The sequence below is a fragment of the Ambystoma mexicanum genome, chromosome 12 (assembly GCF_040938575.1).
Source record: "Ambystoma mexicanum isolate Mex_15411 chromosome 12, UKY_AmexF1_1, whole genome shotgun sequence".
NCBI lineage: Eukaryota > Metazoa > Chordata > Amphibia > Caudata > Ambystomatidae > Ambystoma > Ambystoma mexicanum.
Genome location: NC_090936.1, coordinates 1,039,227,829 through 1,039,249,328, shown reverse-complemented (window position 1 = coordinate 1,039,249,328; position 21,500 = coordinate 1,039,227,829). Strand labels below are relative to the sequence as shown.

Sequence of the window (21,500 nt, the reverse complement as noted above, 5' to 3'; positions counted from 1 at the left end):
CATTCATATCACTCCTGGATGAACGAAGGAGTTGGGGAGGAAGGAGGAGCAGGTGGTGAGAACCTGACCTTAACCCAGAGATCCCAAGCAGTTGCTCAACCACACCACGGCAGCCGGGTGAGTCTCAGGACACGAAAGAGAGGAAACCCGGTGAACTTGTGTGGCTGGAGTGGGAACTTGAATATTGAATTGAAATAGGAAACAAAGTGACAAGTGACTGTTGCATTATAGGACTGGCAGTTTCGGAATCTTACAATTGAAGGTTGCGCATGTGCTGATGAGATTGCGAAAAGAAAGTAAACCAATAGTGAACTAACCGATAACTTTGAAGCCAGTGATACAGAGTAGCAGAGTGGTTTGGCGAAATGAAACAACCCATTCGAAAGTCTCTGTGAAATGTTTGATGTCTTGTTATGAAGCGATAAAGTGAATGAACTCTGAAATGTGCAATGGTCAAGATTAATCCAGACGAAAGGGGAAGTTAAATGTGAATGCTTTAAAGCGAAAGATTTATTTGAACCTTCTGGGTTGTGTTATGGAATTACCAAGACCAAGAGACACTGGGGTAAATAACAAAAGGGAGAAAAATCCTTGCACACTCTAAAGTCTTCGACATTAGTGAAGGGTCACAGCCCAACTGAGGGAGACCTTGAATGTGAAATAAGTTAGGGGAAGGGAACCCCTAACAAATGCGAATGAAGCTTGGGGAAGGGAACCCATGCAGGTGCTGTGATTGCGAGGTTCGACCCAGGCTGAGGGAGATCGACGTTGAAACAGTTACTTTTTGTTGAGAGGTCCAAGCCCAACTGAAGGAGACCTCCGTGAACTGTTAATACCTTGAGAGGCCCGATCCCGACAGAGGGAGAGCAACGTGAACTTTTGGTGAACTGTGATAGAACTTTTGATGAACTGAAAACAAGTGACTTTAACATGGAAGGCCTTACCCCGTGCTGTCCAATGTGGGGAGGATAGCTGACTCAGCCACCTTGATTATTTACATGATAACACTGACTTTCCTTTGTATACATATTCCCCATTACACATTTTTGCATAAGTTTAGGGCAGTCAATAGGTTTCTTAGTTTAACTAGTATTGTTTTTGGACTAAGACTGACTAGGACTGTTTTGCTTTATTTTGAATGATCGAGTTTACTCCCACTTTTGTATTAGGGCAAGTTAGTAAGTCTACAACCCATTTAAAAGTGTATTATAAATACCCTTGAACTTGCTCTTTATTGTTGTGTCCTTACTTGTGATACCATGGGTTTGTCACAGCATACCAAAAAAAAGAATCACATTCGAAAAAAACAACAAATGGCAGCCTGCCTCTCCCATATAGGTAAACAAACATTTACATTTATTTTCTGTCAATAAGATAAGACGGTATAATCAGGTTTTTCTATACTTACTCTAATCGTGGCTTCCGGAAGGTCCGTAGCAGCCGCAAGCTTCTCTCGACTGTGTATATCAGGGTACTGCACGCGGGAGAAATCTGAAATCATGTGTGAGAAGAATAGGATTATTTAAAACAATATATACTTGCAAAAAGTATTCTTAGGGAGCGATTCAGAAATCCTGCCAACTGCAACTTTGAGTAAAGCTTCACTTGCTCCTGGAGAGAGAGACTATTGATTCACAAAGAAGTTAGCTACAAGAAGTAAATCTGATACTTACAACTAAAAATAGAAAAGTAATTCAGAATCACAAGGAATAGCTTATTTGTGACTTGACTAGTCTGTCTCGTGCAGGTGCTTTGTGAATCAATAGTCTGAATCAATAGGGTGGGCAAACCTCCGGCAGGGGCAGCGAGGAAAGAGTCAGAAATGCCAGGGAAATACCTTGCTAAAGAGTGGGCACCAGAGCCTGTATAAGTCCCCCTTCTCCTGCTACACCCCCTCATGTTTACGCCCTTAGAGGCGCCTCTAACCCAGAAGTGTTCCCTTTAGGGTCAAAGAAGCAACCTTCACCCCCAGCTGCCACCATGGCCCACAAGGCAGCCCCTAACGGCGGCCGCTCATGTAGGGTCATGGCAGTGCGACCAAGATCTCAGTTGATATTGCGGCAGGGTGACCTTCCAACAAACATCACAAGAAGACCTCACACATCACTTTTCTGACAAGTCGTTCCCATCTACCAAGCCTATCACTCTAAGATCTTCTACCATACCATCTTTACCTTCAAAAAATGTTCTGCCATACCCTCTTTGTCCTCCTCAGTTCTCTGCAACTCATCCAGAACAGGACTGCGAGGCTTGTCCTTGGCCTCAAGCCCAAGGATCGCATCTCTCCAGGACTAAAATCTCTGCACTGGCTCCCAATGGCTGCGAGGATTAAGTTCAAAACCCTCTGCATTATCCACAAGGCCTTCTGGGGCCTGGGGCCTCAATACCTTCAACTCTCTCTTCCTAAATATCTTCCTTCTCGAGCTCTTCCCTCATCCACCTCCAACTCCAAGCAATGAGGTTGTGGTAGAGCTCTTGCATCGGCTGGGGCCTCCCTCTGGAACAGCCTCCCTGCCTCCCTGAAATTTGAGGAGAACCACCTCCGGTTCCGGAAGCACCTCAAAACCTTCCTCTTTGCTTCTGCTTTCTCTCCTCCTCTCCCCTGCTGAACTCCTGGCTGAAAGTGAAACTGCACTTATTACCTGGCCACCCTCTGATCTTGGGCCCAGGTCCCCTCCCTCGCCAGTTGCACACCTGCACTGCCTCTCTGGAAATGGACTGTTTTTCTGTATCCCTACAGTCCCCTACCAGCACTTGACACCTGATGTCTGCACTTATCCTTGCACCTACCATCAGCTGGCCACGCTTTTATTTATTGCTGTTATTCTATTTATTTTTTATTGTTGATCCCATGCACTGAACTGTCCTCTTCCCGTTCCCTCACCCGCACTTTCCCCTTTTCCTTTCCCCCGCACTTGCACAATCTCAATGGCCCCTGGCCTAGTAAGATCGTTGTCTCAGTCTTCCCTCTGTTCCCCTTCCCTTGCCTCGTCGCACCTTGAAACACGGGTGTATAGGCGTGTTATAAATGCCATATCATATCTTAGCACCACGGGCACACAGGGCTCCTGTTCTGACACAAATGCCTCTATTCTCTCGACAGGGTTCACCTAGAAACTGACCCTTACACAGCCCTCAGGGTGCTTCCGCTCTGCCTGCCTCAACACAAAAGGAAAGCCATCTTGCATTTTCCCCATCGTCCCACTAACCTAACCCATGTCATGCTCTTTCAGATCCACCAGAGCGCTTGGATAGCATACACATGGGAGTGGAACACAGTATAAATGCTAGAAACATCTTTGATTGCCACCTCTGAACCATTACTGACCTGCCCACTAGACTGGGAAGAAAAGTGCCCAGCTAGATGGATTGAGGTAAGGGCTTCTCCCCTCCCTTTGTCTTTCCCCTTCCTTAGGGTGTCGTCCTTCGCTTCTGTGAGGCGGGGCAGAGCTACCTTGAAGGTGCACTTGCATGGTTGCATGGGTGCCATGGTTACCTTGTGTGGTGTCCCAGCTCAGTAAAACCGATGTAGTGTGCCATCAGGATCAATACTGATGCCACTGTGTCTTTCCCCTTTTGACCATGGCCCTTGCGTATCAGGGATAAGTGTGAAGGTGATCAAGAGGAGGGAGCAGTGCTTAATCTGAGCAAGGATTTGCCGGTGCCAAGTCCTAGCACTAAATCTGGAGGCGGAGCACCGACACTTCTTAGAGAGGGTATAGTGCATAGCTGCCATCCAAGAAGCGCTCTGCCTCCTCATCACGTGAGCTGCACGTTACGTTGTGTTCCTCGCCATGTCCTGTTTGCTTCAACCTCGATGTGCAGGAGAGCCCAAAACTAATATGCACAGCAAGACTCATCCAGGTATGGACAGACAGCAGCGCAGGCCGTGGAGCCTCGTGCTGGGCACTGGGTATAGATGCCGGGGCAGCCAGCTGAACACCAGGTCTAGCATTGTATGCACCATTTCACAGGTATGGGCATCGAGAGTCATGGGGGCGAAAGACAGGATGAACACTGGTTAGGCGCGCAGAATGGTGGAGATACATTAAACTGGGGTCTGGTCATCTGGGTCCAATAACGCTTGTGGTCGGATAAGCACTTGTGGTGATGGAAGCCTCCCTGCTTGGAAGGAAGCCCTTTACTGCAGGAGATGCATGTTTATTCTAGGCCAGAGGAGACCTCCTCTTGTAAAGGGGCAGCCATTTTGTGGAGTGTGATCACCAGCAGAGTCCTTCCCACTGCTCACTGCATCCTAGAAGTTAAGATCCATTGATTCAAAGGCAGTGAAGTAAACACTGGGGTGCGCGGGGAAGGATGCCTCTTATTCCTACCCAAGTTACCTTTAAACAGGCCAATGTCATGCCGAGTGAAATGGCGCTGAATTAAGAGGGGTCAGTGGTTGAAGTGAACAGGAACGGTCAGGAGCGGCGTTCCACTACTTTTATTTTTTACTGTTAACAGCTCCACTACTTTTTGCAACCATTTTCACCATTCCGGAACTGTTCTTTGAGAAGTTAAAGCACGCTTCTCCATTTGATCAGTTACAGCTACACTGAAATCTGTTTCAACTCAATTGGCTGTCAAACTGCATCACTGCAACCATGTGTTGCACGTGACTCCCTTCCTTCCTGCTCTGTCCCCCGCTCGAGTCACAGTTCCAAAACTTTTTTGGTACACTTCTATCAGTGAAAGGGGTGGAAGGGGCACGTGTCAAAGATTAGAACAAGTGTTTAAATTGGATACACAATAGGTTCTTGCTATTGGGTCTCTTGGACAGACAGCCTGTCATATCTCAGTATATGCCTGAGCATGGAAACCTCTCACTGCTTTCTGTTTTCGCTGTACTGCCATGAAATAAACACATTTCCAAATGCTTTCTATGATAAAACGTGTTTATGCAGATATATGGCTTAAAGAAAAATGAGCCCCCGGTGTCATGTGTATACTCACTAGTGCATTGTAGGGGGGCTAATGCAGCAGCAATTTAAATTGGTAAGCAGTGTCGGGACTCTAAAATGTACCTTGTGTATGTTATATTATGAATGAGTAGCTTACATTATACATGAAACCACGGTTGATTTGATCTTTCCACATGGAACGTGTACTTATGATGATGCATGAAGAAAAATGTCTTTGCTGTTCATGCGTTACTTGCCCCATAGACTGAAAGCTTTGCACAGTAGTGTAAGCAGGCAGTACTGATATGATGTGGCATTTATAACGTGCCTGTACACAAGTTTTTCTAGGCGCGACAAGACAAGGAGGGGGAAACAAGGGAGGACAAAATACCGATCTTACTAGGCCTTGTGTCATTCAGATCGTGCAAGTGCAGGGAAGAGGGAAGGAGAGAAGTGCCAGGGGGTGGGGAAGGGGGATGTGCAGTTAACTCACAAGTGCAGCCAGCAGGTGGCTCATAAGTGCATAGAGAAGGGACTGTAGGGTTGCAGATACAGACCCGTATGTGCTGGGGAGCCCGAAGGCAGTGCGAGGGCAACTGGACATGCAAGAGGCTGGGCCTGAGTTCAGAGGGTGACCAGTGCACGGAGCAGTCAGGCGCATCAGCAGGAGACAGGAAGTGGAAGCAAAAATGAAGGTCTTGAGTTGCTTCCGGAACCGGAGGTGGTTCTGCTCAAGTTTGAGAGAGGCAGGGAGGCTATTCCAGAGGGAGGCCCCAGCCAAGGAAATAGATCTGCCCCCAACGCTCTGCTTGGAGAAGCGTCAGGTCCTCCGAAAGTTGGAGATGGATGAGCGGTGAGCTCAGGAAGGAAGATGTTTTGGAAGAGAAAGTTGGAGGCGGAGCAGTCCCAGGCCGCAGAAAGCCTTGTGGACTAGTCGCTGCTGTGCAATCCTGCTAGTTTGGGAAAACAGTTTATTCTGAGTTCTTATGATTCATGCACAGAAAACCAATCTACACTGGAAGGGATTCATAAACATGCCCACATTCTGGGGCAAATGCTTCACAGCGCAGGTCGATGGCTTTACTGCAGTGCAGCCTTGTGATCTTGGACAGGCATCTCTTGTTTCATGAGTAGGGAGGCAGTGGGCACTAGGGGCTGGAGGGGACGTCATAATGCAGTCTTTACACCTTTACATTTTGACTTTGCATGTGCTCGCCCACAAGTGTTACTTCCCTAGGAAGCTATGCTAAATAAGTAAACAAACGGGGGATTACTTTGCTGATTTGTTATATGTAAATGAATGCTTTATTTAAAAATGTAATGTCCACATTTCTTAGGTTTCACGCCAATTTCCATAGACAACCACCTTTTTATTGGATTTTCAAACCCCAAGCTAGTTGGAAGCACCGAAGCAGCAATCCTAAGGGGTTAGTATGGTGACTAATGAAATAATCCAATAATTCCAAGCAAAACAAAACCTTAGAAAAATGGTGTGCCCCGGATTTTTTTTTTTACACATTAAGCATTGGGAGAGAGACCTCCTCCTCTTCTTTCTCTTAGTACCCCCCTCCTTGATTGCCTTTTTAAACAGCTCAAAAAGTCTCTTTTCAGAGATTTTCTTCCTGGCCCGTTCGAAGGACGAACAACTGGAAGATGCGGGGTCTGCATCCATGTCCCTGCTTGCCTCAATTCTTTTTCCCACAACTCGATTCCCAAACTTATATAAAGAATCCAGTTCACGTCATCAGTATAGTCCTGTCCCTTTGCACATGCGCCCAATGCACTGGCAAGTCTGCGTTAACATGGCCACCATGTTTGTAGGGAACGTGCTGCCTCTCAAAAACATGGCCGCCGTTCCTGCACGGTATGATTAATATGTTTTGGGGCACAGAGAAAACTGTCAAGACTCCCCCATACAGGCTACAGATGTCCCAGGATGGTGCAACACACACTCGTGCTCTGCCCTTGACTCGGATGATACAACAACAATCTTTATGTCGAAAGAATTTACATAACACGGTACAACCAATATAATAAACAATTCCATCCTAAAACTGTTATTGCACAATCTTAATACAATATATACAACTTTTGACATATCTAAAATAAAGTCAACAACACAGTACATACTAATGACATGTTGCACACCAATTATGACCTATCACCTAATTTTGTCAGCCTGTTTCTCACTCATACAGGAGATACTCTTGACTCCAAATCCTTCAATTTCTTTTTTTTAAAAAAATGTATAGTGCACTAGCCACATTTCTTTACTTTTAGCACGTACAACACAGACATATAAAAAGAAAATATACACATTCCAATCACATTTACAAATCCTTCAATTTGGTAAAATGTGCTTCAAACTCCAACATACTCTCTAAACAATTTCCAACATGAGATAAGAATAACTCACTCTATATTGTCTAAAATTTAAAACCTTTAAAATAGGAATCAGATATCTCTGCCGGGGTAGATTATACAAAGGGCAAAAAAACAGAGCATATATATTGGTCTAATTAAAAATGGTCACATTGGCAGCGTCTGTCCTTTGTTTTCCATTTCGTTCTGTTGATCGTAAATGGTAACTGGTAAAACCTTAATTTCATAATCAGTTTTCTTGGCCTTATATTCCATACACATAATAAATAAAATTCATTGTTAAAATGACTGCGCATGAGCGGTAAGTAGGATGCCGCTGTTGCATTCGTAGCACGAGACCAGACTGCCTGCAACTGTTGCTTCTTCTTAAATAGATTGTCCTCTTATTGATGGGCAAAAGGAGTGTTGACCGGGTTTGATAACCCCAGGCTATTCAGCACTTCGGATAGTTAATCCATTGTGACCTCATTTTATTCACTAAATTCAGCCCTGGAATATAATTTTGTTCCAAGCGGCCCTGTTGTTCGGCCAGATAGATAGCCAAAGGAACAAGGGGCCTAGTCTTAGTAGATTGTTTAGCGAGCAAAGGCCACTTTCATAATATAAAGGTTCTGTTGCTGTTCCTGGGAAAACACCCAATAATGAGCGCAGAAATTTCCACTCTGCTGCTGCAACTGTTAATAAATCTGAGTAGCACCAAACAATAAGATCCCAAACATTTGGAAACTCCCATCCCCTATCATTATTATATACATTTCTTTAGAAACGTGTAATATGAGAAGACTTTAAAGTTGTCTTAATAAGGTGTACAAATATATTTTCTTCAAGAAAAACAATTACACAAAATCCTGTTTTTTTCACAGGTTCTGATTTCATGGGAAGCCCAACGCGGTTCGAGTTAAGACGCTCTTCACCAGGGGCACGTAACTGTGAAGTTTACTGCAATTTAACCAAAAATAGTTTCAATCAGTCACTTGAAAATATTATATATAAAATGATTTGAATTGTAATTGATCAACTGAAGCCTGATAAGTAATCTTGTTAAAAAATGGTTAAGTCCAGAAATCTTCTGGTGGAGTAATCTATAGCCAATATCCGTGTGACATATTGCTGCCACTGATGTAACCATAGATCTGTGGAAACATGGTAAAGAAATATATTCACCTGTTTGACTAATCTTCTACAAATGTAAAGACCCCGCCCACGTGCATACAGTCTAGTGTGTGATTAGGAGGATATACAGGCTGTGTCTTATGCTAGTGGTCTCCAGCATTATGCTGTTTTCATAGTTGTCTCGGGAGGATAGCTCAAGGGGCAACGTGCTCGCCTTGGAATCAAGACGACACGGAGCAACACAGGTTCGATCCCGGGACCGCGCTTAGAAACCTATGGGTATTAAGCGTGTTATAAATAACCCATCATATCATATCTCATCCAGTCCTACATGGTCTTGTTCCAAATATCTGTAAGGGGGAAAATAAAGCCTGTATCTCATTCCTTGATGAAAACCTGATGGCTAATCAATCAAAATAAATAAGGTGGATTGATGATCTGACCTCCTAGACCTCTCAGGGATGTGCCAATCACACTTGAACTGGACATTTCTTACATTTTCTGAAAAACCTCAAATTAAGGGATCTAAGGGTAAAATAGAAAATGAATGCTCTTAAATATATCGCAATTTAGGAGCGATGTGTTTGACAATGCCAATGGGCATCTGATATTAAAAAGTGAAATGTCTCACCTGTATCATCTACTGGTCAGAAGCCCTCTGTGAATATGGATAATAGATGTACAGTGTCAGAAAAACTCATACTGTGGTCCCCACCTAAAATAACAGAAAGTATCCTGTCTTAAACAGTAACTTCAATGAAGTTCTAAGGTGGCCAATATGTTTGGCCTACAAAGAGAAATTTCTCAAAGTTTTGTGCCGAATTCACTTACCTTGTGGGGGAACCGCTTGTGGCTCGATCAACATGCTTGTGCGGCACAATTTAGAAATGCGGGGCTCAAAAATGTCAGATGGTTATGTATACAACGTGCGCAAGACACAATGGCATCATTGCGCACGACACGATGACGTCGTTGCGCACGTTGCTAGGTGAAGCTGTTGTCTGCAAACTGTTTAGATACTGTAAAGTCGTATGCAATATCAATCGCGGTAAAAATCATCTTGCGGGATACATGTTCCCGAGTGTTTACTAGAGTTAATAGAAACGCTTATGAGTTGGCAAAAAAGGATTTAAATATAAAAGTAATTATTCAGGAGACAGCATCTGTGTATTATAAACAAAAGCATAGTATATATGATGCAGGTCGAGGAAAGAGTAGCCCCATACTCGGCTTCCATAATGGCCAATCCCCCTGTTATGTGTATGCCCGTGCCTCGGGTCGTACCGCACTCACACTTGCACGCAGTCATGCACACAAGAAGACACGGGACGCGATGTGTTCTGTTCCGCGTCCCGGCGGCAACTGCCCACACGGGCGTGATTTATTCCAACGCGCATGCGCGTAGCCAGAACGAGGCTCGCGCATGTGTCAATCGTGACCGGCACGTCACATCCCTTTTTTTCTTTAAAGAAAAACACAATATAACATAATATTCCAGCAACAGTGCAAACGTCTAACACATAAACAGTTTATCTCGCTAATTGGAAATCTCCCGTGACCTCGGCTCAGTCTCCCGAGTCCAGGACGTAGTCCTTGAGGTGAGCAGGCGGTCTGCGGTCTCTCCGCACTGGATACCTTGAGGCACTTGGCATGATTTCGCTGGGACTGTCTCCACATGGGACTGCAGCCCTCGGGCCATCGTCAGCTGGACCCTCTGGGATCGCTTCAGAGTCAGGGCTCGCTCCGGGGTCAAAGGTTTCCGACTAAGTGTCCACCTTCTTGAAGAAGGACCTGTTGCAGGTGACCGTGCCACGTTCACAGGCCGCCGTCACCATGGTCCCTTTCACGTGTGTGACCTTCCACGGGTGAGGCTCATACGGCAAAGACAGTTTGCACTCTGGGTGCCGGTTCCGGACTAGCACTGAATCACCTACATGCACTTCTTTGTCTTGTAGACCTCTTCTTTCACTTTCCCACTGATTGCGGGCCTCGCGCTCCTCTCTTACTTTATCGTTGTCGATGACACCTGGTCCTCGGCCATCCATTTCCGATATCATGCCACGGGGGCAGCGTCCAAACAGTGCTTCCGCCGGAGCCACCCCGGTTGACTGGTGAGGGGTGGTCCGGTACTCTCTGAGGAATTCCACGAGCTTCTTTGGAAGATCATCCCCCCCATGAGCGGATATCCTTAGCACTTTGTTCAAAGTACGCATTAGCCTCTCGGCTTCTCCATTGGCACGAGGCCACAGAGGCGATAATCTGTGGTGATAGATACCTCTATCCTTGAGGTATTGGGCGAACAGACTGCCGGTGAAAGGGGGCCCATTGTCCGAGCATATTATTTCTGGGAACCCATGGGTTGCAAACATTTTATCCAAGGCCCTGGTGGTGTACTCCGTTGCAGTGGATTCCACTACCTCCACCTCAGGATACCTTGACCATTGCTCTACGGCCACTAAGAAATACATGCCCCGACCTGTTGACCCAAAATCCATGTGGACCGTTCCCCCATGGCTTTTCGCTCCGTTCCATGGAGCTGATCGGTGGGGCCTTGGCCCCTGGAGCCTCTGCTTGACATGGCAAACACCTCTTCACGAAACGCTCAACCATCCCTTCAAGATCAGGGAACCACACCTTGGGCCGGAGCCTCGCCTTCGTCTTCACGACCCCTTGATGGCCAATGTGTGCTAACTCCAGGATGCGATTCCTTAGTGCCTGTGGGAACACGATTTGTCTCCTCTTCAGCAGCAATACGTCATCCGAAATGGACAGCTCATCTCTGACCTTCCAAAGTGCTTGAAGGTCTTTTTGGGTGTTTGCCTGCAGCCTGGAGATGTTTCTTAGTACCTCTCTCCAGTCTCCACTTCTCACAGCAGCCTTGATGATGTGGAACACCTCATCCTTGGATGACTCTGACGCTATGGCAAGTCTCGATAGCGCCACCGGTAACGCACTTTCCACCACGTGACAGAGTAGCCCTTGACAGTCAGCCACCTCGTCGTTCTTCTCCACACTCCCAGTGCTGGGGTGACGCGACAGGTAGTCTGCTGGGTTATTGGTCCCTGGTCTGTACACAAGTCTAACCCCGTACTCCATCAGTGCCAACATCCAACGCTCAATTCTGGGCGGCGGCTTGGATGACACGTCCGCCAGGATGGGCAGCAACGGCTTGTGGTCTGTCACCACCACAACAGGCTTTCCCAGAATGTAGAGACGAAAATGGCGACAGCCCCATAGGATGGCCAAAGCTTCTCTTTCGATCTGCGAGTAGCGCTTCTCTGTGTCCGAAAGCGCTTTGCTAGCATAAGCGATGGGTCGCATGTCCCCTCTCTTGTCTGGCTGCAGCAGCACCGCTCCAACACCCACAGGACTGGCATCCACAACAATCTCGGATTCCACCGACGGGTTAAAGTACGCCATGGTGTCTCCGTCAGACAAGGCATTCTTGAGGAGCTGAAAAGCCTCCTGCTCCTTCCTTTCCCACGTCCATACGGCATCATTCCTGGTCAACGCCCTGAGGGGCTCCGACAAAGTGGCCAAACCTTTGATGAAGCGCCTGCAGTAATTTACCATCCCCAAAAAGCTCCTCACCTCGGTGGGGGACTGGGGTGCTGCGGGCTCTCGAATGTCTTTGATCTTAGCCGGATCGGGTGATACACCACTGGCGTGAAAAATGAAACCAAAAAACCCAATCCTGTCTTTGAAAAATTCACATTTTTCACAGTGGAGAGTAAGGCCCAAATAATCCAGCCTCTTCAGTGTGCACTCCAGCCTTTTCAAGTGTTCTGTCTCCGATTCCGCAAACACTAAAATGTCATCACTCATATTCAATACACCTTTGAGGCCAGCCAGCGCCCCCGATGGTATTCTGAAAGACCTCGGCGGCAGATGAAATGCCGAAGCTCAGGTGCTTAAACTGATAGAAACCTTCATGTGTTGTGAATGTCGTGATAAATCTGGAGTCTGGGTGGAGCTCGAGCTGATGATAGCCCGCACGTAGATCTAACTTCGAGAAAACTCTTGCGCCCTGCAGTTCTCCAATAATATCATCAAGAGTGGGCGTAATGTGTCTCTCCCTCATGATGGCAGCATTGGGGAGATGCATATCTACACATATGCGCGCCGCTCTGGGCTGTTTTGGCTTGGGGGCCACCACGATGGGCGAGTCCCAGGGTGTTGGGCCTTCCACCCTCTCGATAATGTCCATCTGCATGAGCGAGCGGAGCTCATCCTCTACCTTCTCTCGGAGGTGAAACGGGATCCTGCGATGCTTGAGAGCCGTAGGTCTGATGGTGTCGTCGATGTGTAGACGTACCGGGGGAGCTTTCAACTTCCCCACACCCTTGAAAATTCCTCAGAACTTGCCCAGTAGCTGCTCAATGTCCACTTGGTAGACCTCCCATGCAAAATGCACTAGGTCCAGGGCCTCCGATGCCGCACAGCTGAGTAAAGAGTGAGGGCTCACGTCTGTGACGAAAAATCGTGCTTTGATGGTCTTGCCACCTTTGGACACAGGTGCAACGAAAACGCCCTTGATTGGGAGTGGCGTGTCTCCGCCAAACGTGAAAATTTTCGCTGTCGAAACATCTAGCGCCGGTGGTCCCGGGATAGACTGGTAGTGATCAGACGCCAGCACACATACTGAGGCCCCCGTGTCGACCAGCACTTGTGTCGGTACTCCTTGAATGTCCACGACACACTTGGGTTGTCTCTTCTTTTTCGCCCCTGTTGCAATGCTCGAAATGAAGAACACTTCATCCTCCTCGTCCTCCTCTTCCTCGGCCATGTTGAGCTTCTGCATTTCCTGTTCTAACGCTGCGATGCTCCTCTGCCCCCACGAACTCCTGCCAAGTGGCCTGGCCGGGCCCCTCTGTACAGTTATTGGGGCGGGAGCGTGACACATAGTGTCCCGGTCCATTGCATCTGCCACATGTTCTCGATTTGTCGGGACACACCTCAGAGTGCGGCAGGTCATATCCGCAATATTGGCAAATAGACACCACCCCTTGCATCGGGCCTGCTTCCTGGCGCTTCTGGCCCCACTTGGCTTTCGATGCCAACTGCCTTCCAACGGCAAATGCTTCTTCCGACTTTCTCGCTGCACCGCCGCGTCCATTTTGGCACCCCTCGATTCTGCCAGTTCATATGTTCTTCCGCTGTCTAAAATCTGTTGCAGAGACCATCCAGGTTCCCTCAGCACTTGCCTACATAGTTTGCCTGAGCTACAGCCTTGGAGGACCTGATGCCTGATCATGGACTCTTCATTGTCCCATCGACAAGTTGTGGCCATTTGTCGCAGGCGAGCGCAGAATTGGTCAAGTGACTCCTCATCCCGCTGTTTTTCACCACTAAACAGAAATCTCTCGTAGTCCACGTTGGACAACGCAATGAAGTAGTTTTTTAGAGCAGTTTCAACAGCATCATAGGTGGTTACCTGCAGGTTAAGGGACTCATAAATACGCAGAACGTCCATGCCCGGAGAGTATAGGAGAGTGGCTGTTTTAGCGTCGTCATCGGTTTCCCCAGTTGCCGTAAAGTACATGTCCAATTTTTTTATCCACAACAACCATCTTGGGCCCAATTTGGAGGGGGGACCGGACGTGTCAAATTCTAGCATGGGTAACAAAGCCCCCTGTTGTCTCCTTACTGCCACTCTCGCTGTTTCTGCCTCGCTGTCACTTTCTGCCATGTTCACAGGTCGCACAGGCACCTTGTGGTGATTCAGAGGCCGCAAACCCGACTTGGGTGAACAGTGGACGTACCTTGGGTCACTGCGTCATCATGGAATGTTTGAGTTGACGAGGGCCTTCCCCTTCAGTTGCCCCTTGTGTAGTGACAACTAGTCCAGGTGCAGTCCTCCTGGATGGTGAGGACTGCTGAGTTTCCAAAAATTGTTCAGATGTATTTTCAGGTATAAGCAGCGCACAAGAACCTTTTCAGGCCGCTACTGCCTCCTACCGTGCATGAAAACACCTCCGCTGTGTTCGCGCCGGTTTTGTAACGCTTAGCGGTGTAGCGTTGATGATTGACACGCGGCGGCATGTCAACAAACGCTCCGCTTGCATCCCGCTTCGTCGCCAGATGTTATGTGTACGCCCGTGCCTCGGGTCGTACCGCACTCACACTTGCACGCAGTCATGCACACAAGAAGACACGGGACACGATGTGTTCTGTTCCGCGTCCCGGCGGCAACTGCCCGCACGGGCGTGATTTATTTCAACGCGCATGCGCGTAGCCAGAACGAGGCTCACACATGCGTCAATCGTGACCGGCACGTCACACCCCCCAGACATATATGACCTTTGTGTGCAAAAGACTCCTCCTCCAGCAGTAAAAGAAGAAACGGGTTAGAGTCCAGTATTCGACTGATTCAGCAAAGTTGTACCGTTCATAGTATGAGCTTATTGGTTCTTTTTATCTTAAAATCTCATGCCCAGATAATCACAATTGTGCACCTTTCGCATGTTTATTTCCCCCACAAAAATACTATGGTTAACCTTTTTAGTCCTGTGGAAAACCATGAACACCGATTTTGCACTGTTCCCCTTCACATCCCGTAGGCTCATAAAACCAACATAAATATTAACAAGTGTTTGCAGAGCTTTGGGGCGTTCTACCCATTAACACCCCATGCTCTGCATATCCCAATCAGGGAATGTCAGGACCCAGGAAAGATGGTACATCAACAGCATTGCCTAGAAGCTGTTTCTGAAGCCCATCAACAGGTGGTGCCCAGACGCAACCTTGACGAATTCCTCTAGTGATTGTGAAAGTGTTTGGTCGTTCCTATCCTTACCCAAAGTGACAACGTTATATTGTACCGCTGGATTATAATGTCCTGGAGATTAGGATATATCCCCAGACCACAGAGAATTCACCAAAGTGTGGATCTATTCACCGGGCCACAGGCTGCTGCTTATAGGTCAATATAGGGCAGCAGTGCTCTTGAATATGTGTCTATAGTGAGTGATAGGTTTATGCACTGTTGCGCTGTGCTTATGGACACGCGAAAGTCAAGCTGGGTGTCGGTCATGATCTTCTCTTCCATCCATGCTTACAGCATTTCTACCAACACTCTCCCGAATATTGTGGATGAAATGTCATTTAGATAAACTGGCCAGTAGCAGGATGGTTCAGCACAATGGCCTTTTTTGAACAATGGAACAATATTAGGCACTGACTGTGAGGCTGGAAAGTTACTAGTCAAACATAATGTGGATTGCCAGGTCTCAGGTGACATCTTGTACAAATCTCCTGGCTCTCCGCCTGGGCCCAGAGCTTTGCAATAGTGCCATCCTTTAATTGCCGACCACACATCTAATGGACAAAACAAGTGGATTTAGTGGAGGGGTGTTAGATCCCTGTCCACTGTTCACACACCAGAGCCACCATAATACGTCTTGATATAGTGGTTAAGCCATCCAGTCCCGGAAATATATCCTGCCAGCGTTGCAGTACTCACACAACTATTGGAGTTGAGTGCTGAGGCAACCAGCCTCCAGACCATTCTAGTGTTTTGTGGACTAGATGTCTCAACACATCCCCTCCCCCCGCCCAGATGACTGTTGGGCCTATGATCTTTTTGCCACATAAAGCGTATATATCTGTCATTTCTACGGGCACGCTCCTTTTCCACTGCATTCTTGAGTGTCTCCTAGAGTGATTGCTTTGCAGATCTGCAACTCTCATGAAGTCAAGTGTTCCGGTTCTTGGCCAAACAAACTTGGTGGTTGATAAGAAATGATATTATGTTCAAATAATCTGCCTATGTCAACTATACTGTAATCTGTTTGCTTTTGCATGAAGGTTGTCTGCCTCGCCTTTGGGCCCTTTGTAATTTTAAGCATCACCGCCCTTGGGCCCCATGTAACTGGTTTTACAGTACCCTGATGCCTAAGGGTTTGTGCTCGCTTTACAACTGAAATAAATAAAAAATAAATATATTATTCCATTTTAATGAACCGATTATGTTTCGCTTGTCATGATTGGCCAACACACACCCCTCAATTAGTGTTAAAATCTGGTTTTAAAATTCCTGCCTCAGCGAGATTACAAAACTTACATATGACAACATTACTAGCAGACAGGTTCTCCTGGCTAAAAAGGTGTATAGTTAGAAAAAAGGGATAGTGATCACTTTAAGCCGTGTTGTTACTTCCAGATCCTAATTTCTCCAACAGTCACAGTCAGTGCTCCAGATAAGATTTTGAGGTGTGAGTATTTTACGCATGATTTTTCAAATTAGAGAGTAAATTCAAAAACAAGAGAGTAAAAATGAGTTTCCTCCTCTGCAAGAGAGTAAAACGTATCCAACACATATACCCAATGCATAGGTAAAATCAGACCTGTAGACCAAAAGAGTTGTAGATCAAAGTTGTCTGGCTTGCGCAGAGCCCTTCACGCCACATGCAAATGGCACATCCCGTCTGAGCACACAGTAACAGCCAGTGCTCCAGATAAGATTTTGAGAAGGGAGTATTTTACTCCCTGATTTTACAACTGGAGAGTAAATGCAATTTCAAGCGGAGAAAAATGTGTTTACTCTTTCACAAGAGTGTAAAATGTGTTTGAAATGTTCAGACATTTGGGGAATAAAACTTCAGTCCCTGCATTCAGCCAGTGATAGAAAGAAGGACTTAAGGCATTATTGCAGGCCTTGACTAACCAATCAGTCAGCACTGAGATGGTAACTGGACCATGGAGTGTGGGGTGAGGTGTGGTAAGTTGCACAGTGGAATGGTTCCTGCACCAACAGTATGCCTGAATTCATGGAAAGGCACATTGTGTGCAGCTTGGGCACACTATACCTACCAGCGGTGCACACAGACTTAAGCAACGGTTTGTGGTACACTTTTAGTGTGGTGCAAAGCTCCAATGAGGAAGGAAAACAAACTAACCAGAGGGGATTTTCATTTTGAATTATTGTGTAAAGGTTACCCAGGCGAGGTTTCCCAATATAGAGAGGAAGCTAGTGCTTTTAATGACAGGAAATAAAAAAGCAGACTCATCCTTGCCAAGTTTCAAACTCACGAACCTCTGATAAAATGATCTATGTAGCAGGTGCATTATCCCATTTGGTTTAACGCGTACCCTGCTTCAGTATTCAGGGTGCATGCAATACCATTCTAGACAGACACACACATATACATGCACTTGCCAGTGTATATATTTGTCTGGTCTCCAAGTCATACCAACTGCCTGAAAGTGGACTTTATAACAAAGCCCTGTTATCCACTGGCTTCACTTAATGTAGGTATCCCACTGCACTTTGGTACTTAATGTCTCACCTGATGTTTTAACAACGCATGGTATAGGAATAATCAAAGATTAGAAAGATGAAAGGCTGAGCCAGCATTGAGGGCCTAGACCCTGCGACCTGCAGGATACATGCAGCTCGCGCTAAACCAATTTAGCTATCTTACTGCATTACAAACAGGTGCAGGATTCTCAAAATACCTTTGCTTTCGAGAGCAATGCTGTACAATGGGGCACATCTTCTGCTTCAATCCTGAAAAGATACAGTGTCTCGTGTCCAGCAACAAGTGGCAAAAGCACTACAGAACATGAGCTCACTCACGGTATCTGGAGACCCGAACCTTGAAGCAAAATCCTGTCACACCTCCCCCGCTTATAGTTTTCTCATCAGGTTGTGTGAATGATCAACTGATACACAGTGAAATAGAAGAGCAATACACTACACTAGAAATACAGGTAAAAACAAATGATAGAGTACCGGTTGTAGAAAATATTAAATTACCTCTTGTACAGTAACTGGGGAACGCACACCTCCAGTGACGGAGTCTCCCTAAGGGGATACAGGGAGTCCAGGCATCTCCTGTTACCTCCAGGGCCCCAGGTATCTGGCTGTCCACTGAACTCTGACTTCTTATGGAGCACAGTTTGGCCAGTGTTCGAACTTGGCATAAATATATGCACATTGCAATATGCACTGTAAGAACATAGAGGATGCCATTGCCAAGAAAGGCAGGTATTTCTCAATGCAGGAACACCAGTGCTGCCTGAGCCCAATTACGCCATTACTAATACTATAATGGACATCCTAGTGAAAGGACTTTGTATGTACCACCAACCTTGGCCATCCCACTGTGTGAAAACTTGTGCTGGATGTGCTGCTTATGGGCTGCACATTCTACTTACTGTAAGAAAACGTGTGCTATGTGAGCCCAGTAGTGCCGTTATTTGCCTCAGTAAGAACATGCATGCTGCCCCTTTCCCTAAGCCCCTCTTCAGGCCCCGGTCAGACATTTGCTGCCATGATGGCGTCACCTCCGATAATCTGCTGTTCTAGGTGCAGCGTACAGTTCGATTCAATCTTCAGTTCCACCCTTGCAGCTCATCGCCCTCTCTTTCACCCGCTCTCATCCACACCAGCGCTCCTCCCTGCTCCCTCTTGCACCTTCACTTGCATGTATCCTTGCACTTTCACATCCTTTACACGCCTGCGCACTCACACACCCTTGCTCATTATCACACTTGTGCTAATCTCACGTAGCCTCACATCTGAACATCTGTGCACGCTCGCACACTTGCTTTTTATTACCTATGCTTTCCTTACACACCCTTGCATCCACACACCCATTTTCAGACCACTGCCGGCTAGTACAAATTGAGGTTTCAAAATTGCTCTGACAAACAGGTTTAATAATTTTCATAAACAGCAGAGGATCAGTACACATATGACTGTCGGCCCTGCAGAGTGTCCTGTACAGGAGAGTAGCAGATCTGAGATCTTCGGCTCTGAGGTCCTTTGCCTGCTGGCACAAAAATTAAATTAAAAAATGTGCCATTTCAATTGGGAGTGAATGGGTGAGGGCCCCGGGAGATGATCTTGCCACTACTCGTTAACACAAAAAAAAAGTTAGATTGAGCTGATTATAGATAATGACGGTTGGTAATGCTTAAAGTTCAGATCACCATGTATTCCTTGACAAATGCTGACAAGTCCAAAATAAAAGGGGGTTGGGTACTTAGGGCGGAGTAAGAAAATGTTGCTTATTTCTACGCAGCCCACCAAGTGCAAAGCAATTTTGGGAGTCTTCTCACAAAGCTTGTGTGTGCATAAACTAATGGTTCATACTGCAGTGTCATCTACTGGCAGAAAGAGGATTTTTTAAAATAAAGAATTACAGTGACAATCCTGCGTAAACGGTACGCAATTTAAAAGTGAAATGTGGCGTACTGGCAAGAATTTAATGAGTAAAAAGGCCCATTACGCCACTTATCTGGAGGGCTGGTCACAGTGCAGGGTCACAAACTAATCTATTTTTTACCCTGATTGTTGGTAAAAGACACTGGAGAAACCATTTCTGGGATTCCCCAGATCGTACCTTCATTGGCATCAAGTTGTTCCCCTCCCCGTCTTCTTGTGTAAACGTATAAGGGATGGTAGCATTCATGCCACCTCCAATGACAACAACCTGGTCAGGTTCTGTTAAATACCAGCTTTGCTAGGAGCGCATTTGTAGTATCTGCTGCAACTCCATAAGGGAGGGCGAGGAAGAAAGGATAGCTCAGGGGCAATGCGTTTGTCCTGGAAGCAAAACAACTGGGCAACACAGGTTCAAATCCCGATCCCGCGCCCACTCGCTGGTATTAAGTGCGCTATAAATGAACATTAAAATAAATAAATTAAATAAAGCCTTCAGAGTCACTACAGCTGTTATAGATGTTAACCAGATCTTCCTGCTTGTGACTTAAAACCTCTGTGAAGGGTGGACATTGATTCCAGTATTAGAGCAACAACTAGAGAAGAGGAAACCCGGTTATCAATCCACCCTTGGCTTTACCCGTACCACGCACTGGATGATAGCATCTGCTTGAAGAGTGCCTTCAGTCCCACTGTGGCACCCTTGCATCTCCTGCTCAAATGGAAGTCCCTCACCAAGCAGGGCACTGGCAGCCTATCGCCACCATACCCGGCCCCCCTAATCCCAGCAATCGGATCTGCTGTTGCTCAAGCTAAGAAAGGATTCGTGTCCAGAAGGCGTTGCAGCTACCATTCCAGGTCCTGGACTTGAGGCATGACATTTTTTTTAAACTGAGGGACATGTAGAACCGCTGTCAAATGGGGAATGTAGACAGGGCATGGGGAACTAAAGAAAGGGTTCCTGGCATGGGGGTAGGCACTGCTCAAGTAAATACTGGGACGAGAAATGCGGGACGTGGAGGTCATTGTTCTTATCATTAACACTTTACAGGATTGATCACCATCAAGTTTTGATGATGTGTGCCCCCTTAGTGTGCAGCTGGATTACATCTACAGGTGTCCTCAGCCTGCAAGTGATACTTGGTTTTCAGACATCAACTGTTCAGTATCCCGCAAACACAATATTACCTGCTGCCTGGGGCCGCCCTAGGCACAGGAGACGAGCCTGTCAAGATGGCCTTTGCATGTTGATAATGCAATAATGGCAAAATTGTGGGGGCATTTTGCAGTGTTACAACATTTAAAATTGACAAAAGTAATGTCAGTGATAAGGATAACCAGAATTGACAATGCCAACTGTTTTGGGCTTTTGTGTAGACATGGGATTGGCATTTTCCAGGCACCGCCGTAGTGTTATCAACTGGACATTGATGGTAGCAGGTGGACAATGGTGTAAGTACCTGGGCATCTAATAGCATTGTCTAGCACATGCTTAATACATGCACAAGCCAAAACTGTAGCTTTGCCAATGCTTGCTTTTAACAGGACTCCAGCGAAGGACACACATAGTGTTTATAAATCGAGTGGCTGAAGACGTCCCTTTTTAGACATTTTTATAACACCAGTGACGTGTTTACCAGCTATAATTAAGTCATTAACTCTATGAAGACTGCTTTGAAAAAACACCGGCAGGCACTTCAAGTGCAACGTTTGATGGTAAGGCTTGCTAAAGTGAGCTGAACAAATTCCCATGAGGGAACTGTTTTGGGAGAGGCAGGAACTGGGTGGTAATGTCCACAGCGATTAGAATGGAAGGGGCATAGAATGGAAGGGGCACTTAATGGGTAGGCAAATAACCAAACACCTACACGCTGTGTGTCCCTACTCATACGGCATTTCTCCCCATCTATACTCTAATATAATAGTTTGGAATTGTA

The 21,500-nt window shown here is 46.5% G+C and overlaps 1 protein-coding gene across 1 annotated transcript in view; it reads right to left on the bottom strand.

The window, feature by feature from the left end:
* Nucleotides 1–21,500, bottom strand: part of PAX4 (paired box 4) — a 465,469-nt gene that overhangs the window by 64,312 nt on the left and 379,657 nt on the right. Inside the window, exon 6 of the mRNA XM_069629565.1 lies at nt 1,409–1,491. Within this exon, the coding sequence (XP_069485666.1) occupies nt 1,409–1,491 (83 nt within the window). The remainder of the gene's footprint in view (nt 1–1,408; nt 1,492–21,500) is intronic.